At 42.6% G+C, this 8,040-nt stretch overlaps 1 protein-coding gene across 1 annotated transcript; it reads right to left on the bottom strand.

Moving 5' to 3' along the window:
- Positions 1–210: 210 nt before the first annotated feature.
- On the bottom strand, positions 211–3,863 carry LOC138949955 (uncharacterized). Its single transcript, XM_070321739.1, has 2 exons — positions 3,572–3,863; positions 211–475 (listed from the first exon to the last, which is right to left on the bottom strand). The coding sequence occupies exons 1-2, from the start codon at positions 3,706–3,708 to the stop codon at positions 211–213; spliced, it is 402 nt and encodes a 133-aa protein (XP_070177840.1). The 5' UTR covers positions 3,709–3,863.
- Positions 3,864–8,040: the final 4,177 nt, after the last annotated feature.

Genomic DNA, 8,040 nt, shown 5'->3' with positions numbered 1-8,040 from the left:
GTGTGTGTGTGTGTGTGTGTGTGTGTGTGTGTGTGTGTGTGTGTGTGTGTGTGAGTGTGTGTGTGTGTGTGTGAGTGTGTGTGTGTGTGAGTGTGTGTGTGTGTGTGTGTGAGTGTGTGTGTGTGTGTGTGTGTGTGTGTGTGTGTGTGTGGTGTGTGTGTGTGTGTGTGTGTGTGTGGAGCGATTCATAGAAAACTTCTGGACCGATTTTCATGACATTTGCCGTTTTAAAGATTCGCAAGGAGGGAGGGGAGCACCCTCACCTGGTGTCTGTTTGACGGTCGATGCTAGGAGTGAGAGTTGTTCCCCTTGTGTCGCCATCTTTGCCTGCGAGGCATGAAGTTCTGACTTGGTTGACTGAAGTTCGCTCTTGGTTGACTGAAGTTGTGACTCCAGACCGTGCTGCTTGACCTTCAGGGAGGACAGTTCAGACACCAGCTGGGCCACCACTGCCCCTAGACCGTCGTCACCCTTGCTGCACACATACACAGTGGACTGGTTGTTGTAGGCAGACAATATGTCACACGATTGGTAACCGGACAATATGTCACACAATGGTAACCAGACAATATGTCACACAATGGTAACCAGACAATATGTCACACAATGGTAACCAGACAATATGTCACACAATGGTAACCAGACAATATGTCACACAATGGTAACCAGACAATATGTCACACAATGGTAACCAGACAGTATGTTACACAATGGTAACCAGACAATATGTCACACAATGGTAACCAGACAATATGTCACACAATGGTGACCAGACAATATGTCACACAATGGTGACCAGACAATATGTCACACAATGGTAACCAGACAATATGTCGCACGATTGGTAACCGGACAATATGTCACACAATGGTAACCAGATAATATGTCACACAATGGTAACCAGACAATATGTCACACAATGGTAACCAGACAATATGTCACACCATGGTTTACTAGACAATATGTCACACAATGGTAACCAGACAATATGTCACACAATGGTAACCAGACAATATGTCACACAATGATAACCAGACAATATGTCACACAATGATAACCAGACAATATGTCACACCATGGTTTACTAGACAATATGTCACACAATGGTAACCAGACAATATGTCACACAATGGTAACCAGACAATATATCACACAATGGTAACCAGACAATATGTCACACCATGGTTTACTAGACAATATGTCACACAATGGTAACCAGACAATATGTCACACAATGGTAACCAGACAATATGTCACACAATGGTAACCAGACAATATGTCACACAATGATAACCAGACTATCTGTCTCACTATGGTAACCAGACAATATGTCACACAATGGTAACCAGACTATCTGTCTCACTATGGTAACCAGACAATATGTCACACAATGGTAACCAGACAATATGGCACACAATGGTAACCAGACTATCTGTCTCACTATGGTAACCAGACTATATGTCACACAATGGTAACCAGACAATATGTCACACAATGATAACCAGACTATATGTCACACAATAGTAACCAGACAATATGTCACACAATAGTAACCAGACTATATGTCACACCATGGTTTACCAGACAATATGTCACACAATGATAACCAGACAATATGTCACACAATGGTAACCAGACTATATGTCAAACAACGGTTACCAGACTATATGTCACACAATCGTAACCAGACAATATGTCACACAATGCCAACCAGACAATGTATGTCACACAATGGTAACCAGACAATATGTCACCCAATGGTAACCCGACAATGTATGTTACACAATGGTAACCAGACAATATGTCAGACAACGGTAACCAGACAATATGTCACACAATAGTTTACCAGACAATATGTCACACAATGGTAACCAGACAATATGTCACACAATGGTAACCAGATTATATGTCACACAGTGGTAACCAGACTATATTTCACACAATAGTAACCAGACTATATGTCACACCATGGTTTACCAGACAATATGTCACACAATGGTAACCAGACAATATGTCACACAATGGTAACCAGACAATATGTCACAATGGTAACCAGACAATACCTGCTATTCGGACTTGGTCGTGTGACAGATGTTTTCTTCCACACGAGATTACGTTGATTGTCTAACGAAGCCGTCAGGCTGAGTTAGACATCAGCTAATCGAGTGTGGAAGAAAACTCTGTCACACGACCAAGTCGGAATAGCATTTATGTCTCACAGCTTCAACAGAGGAGAGAACAAACACGTTTTGTGTACTCAAGCTTGACAAACCTAAACACAGGAGCAGCCATTGTGGAGAGATCTACTTTTTGACGGAAGTGACCGAACAACTGTGAATGACGTCTCGGTGTATGTGAATGACGTCACAGTCATCGTCACAGTCTGTATCTTTTGAAGCATCGCATTCTTCATGACGTCTTTCTGTGTCTGTATCCGCGAAATGTTTGTTCATTCCGGGATCTTTGTCATCTATGTTCAGAACTCTGTCCTTATAGTGTCAGACTAACAGGCCTCCTGAGCTAGCCACTTTCCAAGGGCAGCTAAATTCGCGTATCGTCTGGGATGCCGTTTTCAGTAATCTGAGCGTTGAAGAATGTGTAAAGAGAAGAAACGATAACAGCAGGAGAAATAAAAGTCGTGTGTAAATTGTTTGGCTTTTGGAGGGACGATCTAGAGTTTGAAACCGTTCTTGCCATGCTCCTAAAGCGTGTAACATACAATCTTGCACACGTTTGCTTTAGTAGTGGCAAAGAAGGAAAGCGTGTGACATTACCCGCTATTACGAGCTAGTCGTGTGACAGAGAGTTTTCTTGCACACGAGACTGTAGATGTTTCACGACGGCTTTAGCCGGAGTGAAACAGCAGCAGTCGAGTGTGCAAGAACACTCTCTGTCACACGACTAGCTCGTAATGGCGATTATGTCTCACAGCTTCAACAGAGGAGAGAACAAACACGTTTTGCGTACTCACGCTTGATAAACCTAAACACAGGAGCAGCCATTGTGGAGAGATCTACTTTTTGACGAAAGTGAACGAACAACTATGAATGACGTCTCGGTATATGTGAATGACGTCACAGTCATCGTCACAGTCTGTATCTTTTGAAGCATTCCATTCTTCATGACGTCTTTCTGTGTCTGCATCCGCGAAATGTTTGTTCTTTCCGGGGTCTTTGTCATCTATGTTCAGAACTCTGTCCTTCTAGTTTCAGACTAACAGGCCTCCTGAGCGAGCCACTTTCCAAGGGAAGCTAAACTCGCGTATGGAAACAGTACTGTAGTCTGGGATGCCGTTTTCAGTATTCTCAGCGTTGAAGAATTTGTAAAGAGAAGACACGACAACAGCAGGAGAAATAAAAGTCGTGTGTGCATTTTGGGGCTTTTGGAGGGACGATTTCGAGTTTGAAACCGTTCTTGCCATGCTCCTAAAGCGTGTAACATACAATCTTGCACACGTTTGCTTTAGTAGTGGCAAAGAAGGAAAGCGTGTGACATTACAATATGTCACACAATGGTAACCGGCCCCCGTAGCGCAGTGGTTAGCGTATAATTTTCTGTTTCAGACACTCACCATGCTGACTTTTTTTCCCGTAGCGGCTCTTCCGTCAGTTGTTGCGCATCCCTCCGGACAGTTTGTGTTGCTGATTGCACGCAGATCACCCCAGCAACGGCCAGCAAGAAACAGGACAACAGCAACACGCCCGCCATCTTGGACTGCCGCTTGGTCTGGTCTCACGGTTCTGGGTGATGTCGTAGGATCTGGTGATGTTTGCTTTGCTTGATGAAGTTAGTGGTGGCTCGCATTTATACAACGCTACCACCTAAGCCGATTATATATATGAGAGATAGTTCTTCGTTTTTGCCGTATTTTCTGCGCAGAAAGTACTCGGTGAGTGTTATTGAAGTCACACATTTTATTAAAGCGTTAAAGGTACTTGTCTACATTTGTATACAGCAATCCATTGAAATACTGAGTCTGTTCCCTACAAATATCAAAAATACACCCCCTTTCGGTAGCCGATTCAGAATTTATTATAGTAATTCAGCGTAGTAGGATATCCTTATTTGCCAAATGCCGAGGGCAAAACTCCTTTCGAATATCATGCATTTCGTGCGTTTACACAAAAATCGTGGAAAGGGCTCCAATTCCCAGTGTCAAACTGTTGCTGTGATTGTGTGGGTGTCAGCATAGTGACATGAATTCGATTGGTCGATATTTATAGTCAAAGCACATGCTCTCTGCACATGGAAATAAAAACATTGGAAGTGTTACTAACACTTCTAAAAAATGAAAAATAAATTACACATATTTTGTTTCCATACATTTTTTTGCATGGTTCATTCATCATCTGACATAACGTTTAAAAATTATTTTCCAAATTTCCCCACTGTGTTTTATAAAATAATCATATTATGAAAGCACTTACATTCTTATCTTAGTTGTTATGTATTCATTGTTAGTAAACATCGGCATTATTCATGTTTTACTTTAAACGCAATCATTGTTATTTATAGATCACAGGCACCTGATGTAAGTAGGTCACACACGTGTAAATGTTGTGCCCAGTCCTTGTTTTTGTTTCTGTTATTATTTTAGTTAGCAGGTCTAGTTGAGCACGTATTAAGTATCATGTACCCACTACTAGTCATTGTGCATTTTAGTTAATGGACTGATGATGTCATTTGTATGGAGTCGACGCACGTGCGAGGATATGTATGTGTGGGAGGGGGGGCGGGGCGCGGGAGATGGAAGCTTGCTGTATGTTATGTAATGTATATATTGTGTGTGATACGTGGAAATGTGATACTATTTATTTGCATGTATGATACAGGTACAAATGTGATAATTGTAGGCTTATACTAGTGATTACTGTGTGTGATACATGAAATGTGATATGAATGCTGTTTTTATATGTTATACTCTTACTTTCTCCCAAGCGCAAGACAAATTCTTCTTTGAAAATTGAAGCCAATAAAATGTGAGTTGAGTGAGTGAGTTGAGTTGAGTTCTTGTGAAATCTAACCATACGATTATTGATAAAAAGCAAAAGTGTAGACGACCACCTTTAACACGGATGTACGCGGTATCAGTGAGAGGCGTGATGCTTGCGTTTGATTTACATGGCGACACATACTTATTGTTCCATTCTCTCATAGATTTGTTTTCTCTGCACAAACAGCTTTTATTAAAACATTGCACCCGTTTGTGTCATTCGATTCACGGGATCACACTTGCTTGCGATGTGCATTGAGATATCACACAGCTTCATCGTGATACGCCTGCAGCAACAGCTGATCATATGACAGATAGTTTGTGATGAATGACTTTGACACTGCGGAGATCTAACTGTATAGACCCCCCTCTCTCCTTAATCTATATATATATATATACTAGATGATTACCCGCTTCGCCGGGTACCGGCTTCGCCGGGAAGAAGTAGAGCCGAATACCAGGCTGCGCCTGGGACCCGGCTCTGCCGGGTGTACGCCGGCTTCGCCGGCGCACGAAGGAAAGGAGATAAACGCGCAAAACACTCGAGACCTTCTAAAAATAGTAACGTGCAGTGACCTTCTAAAAATAGTAACGTAGTAACGGGAATATGGATTGACGCCACACGGAGGAAGGGAGATAATCTAGGCTGAAAACACTGGAGAAGATAAGGAACAGTTACTGGTAGTGGATCCCGACCAAAAAAAACAAACAAACAAAATCAGTTCAGCGCGCACAGCGCTGCGCGCTGAGAGCACGTGTTGAAATATCTCATCGATGAGGTTGTGTCCGGGGTGTAGCTGAATAAGGTGTCCAAATTTGAAAAAGATCCACCGAGAACTTTGGCCGTGCATCGCGAACAGACAGACAGACAGACAGACAGACAGACAGACAGACAGACAGACAGACAGACAGACACTAGTCGTATATATATATAGATACGACTTGTGTCTGTCTGTCTGTGTGTCTGTGTGTCTGTTCCTGTGCGCGATGCGCGGCCAAGGTTCTCGATGGATCTGTTTCAAATTTGGTGGCCATATTCACGTTCACCCGGGACACAATCTGGTCGATGAGATATTTCAACACGTGCTCTCAGCGCGCAGCGCAAACCAAATTTTTTTCGGGATCCACTACCAGTAACTCTTCCTTATCTCTCCAGTGTTTTCAGCGTTTACCTCCCTTCCTTTGTATGGTGCACTGCGGTATGAGAAGCAGCTTCGGATATTCCCGTTCCGTTACTATTTTTAGAAGGTCACCGCAGTGTCCAGAACGCTTTCCTTGCGCCCGTAAGTTGTCCTCACTGTAAAAGTGCAAAGGTCGAATCAATTTATAGCCACGCGAAAAATACACTGTCATCTATCTCTATATATTTATACATATAGATATATATATATATATATGTCACGGTAGAACCAGCGATCTGGTAAGATCGGCTATCGTACCGGTACAATTGCCGATCGGACTTTGTCCCGGTACAACTGCCGATCAATGTTTTTACAATGAAAATCGGGTGTTCTACCAAAATAAGCTGGTAGAAACTCGGATCGGCAGTTGTACCGGGACAAAGTCCGATCGGCAATTGTACCGGTACGATAGCCGATCCTAACAGTACAACTGCCGATCGGACTTTGTCCCGGTACAACTGTCGATCAATGTTTCATTTGTACCGGTACGATAGTCGACCCTACCAGATCGCTGGTTCTACCGTCACATATGTGAAGTGGAACTATTATGATGGTATTATGGATATGAATCTTGAGTAAGGATACAAAATTAGAAAGATGAGTTATTTTGACCAAGTGGTACTTAGAGGGGCATTCAGTCAAATTTCACTAGAACTAGACCATGCTTAATCCAGGCATAGTTTGCGCTCACCTCCGCCCACGTTTTGGTTCTTCCGGAGTGTCCAACTCGGATATGGCACCTGGAAAAAAACCACGGGAATGTGAGAGAGAGAGAGAGAGAGAGAGAGAGAGAGAGAGAGAGACAGAGACAGAGACAGAGACAGAGAGAGAGAGAGACAGAGAGAGACGGAGAGAGACAGAGATACAGAAAGAGAAAGAGAGAAAGAGAGAGACAGAGAGAGAGAGGGAGAGAGAGAGAGACACACACACACACACACACACACACACACACACACACACACACAGACTAACCGTTCAATGGTGTCGTAGAGGTCTTCTTTGCAGACCACTGGACGAGAATTCCTCAAGCAGTACAACACGCTCTGGCTGCCGATTTTATGGAGTTTAAAAGTCTTATGGCACCATGCTTTGAAATGGCCACCAAGTTCACAGCGCTCACCCGTCTCCAAACTAAGAGCTGAGAGAATTTTCTGGTACTTTGCTTGGTCAATACTAAATGTAAGGCGGTTCTTTTCAGATAACCGCGCAACATATTCGTCATACAGTTCGTAAAACTTCCTCTTCTGTTCCTCTTCCATCGTTGTCATTTGCAGAAGTGAAAAGTCAAGTATGCGCTTCCTTTTGACAGTGACAAGACATTTTAGCTCGTCGTGAACTATTCTCATACGCTGAACGGCTGAACATTTGTTGACAGTGACAAGACATTTTAGCTCGTCGTGAACTATTCTCATACGCTGAACGGCTGAACATTTGTTGAAACATTGATCGACAGTAGAGAAAGGGAGAATGTACGTTCTGGCTCACCGATTCCGACAGACCCTAAATATTAACGCAAAATAGGCTTCTGGACTAAACTTTTACTAAAATGAAACATGCGACAAAATCAGAAAAATACTGCATAAATCCATACAAAAAAAATACAGTAAAGTAAGGTTGTTTTGAACCAATGCCGGGTCTGTCGGAATCAGTAACCCAGAACGTACATTCCCCCTTTCTCTTATACAACATTCTTAAGCTCAATACGCTCTCTCATTTACAAACTTTACTTCATATGTTCTTTCACTGTTAGAATTATATCTGATACATGCAATGTGACTGTCTAAACGAATAGTTAACTCTTTACAAGTGATTCTATTTTTACTTTTTCTTCCCGTCCTATTTGAATCCCCTTTTTTAAAAACTGCT

Source organism: Littorina saxatilis, linkage group LG16 (assembly GCF_037325665.1).
Source record: "Littorina saxatilis isolate snail1 linkage group LG16, US_GU_Lsax_2.0, whole genome shotgun sequence".
NCBI classification, from domain to species: domain Eukaryota; kingdom Metazoa; phylum Mollusca; class Gastropoda; order Littorinimorpha; family Littorinidae; genus Littorina; species Littorina saxatilis.
The sequence above is the reverse complement of the archived record's forward strand: the minus strand, read 5'-3'. Positions and strand labels throughout refer to the sequence as shown.

Coding starts and splice junctions, on each gene's coding strand:
- LOC138949955 (XM_070321739.1), bottom strand. CDS start 3,708: ATGGCGGGCGTGTTGCTGTTGTCCTGTTTCTTGCTGGCCGTTGCTGGG. Junction 476..3,571: donor CGGGAAAAAAAGTCAGCATG/GTGAGTGTCTGA, acceptor GTATGTGTGCAG/CAAGGGTGACGACGGTCTAG.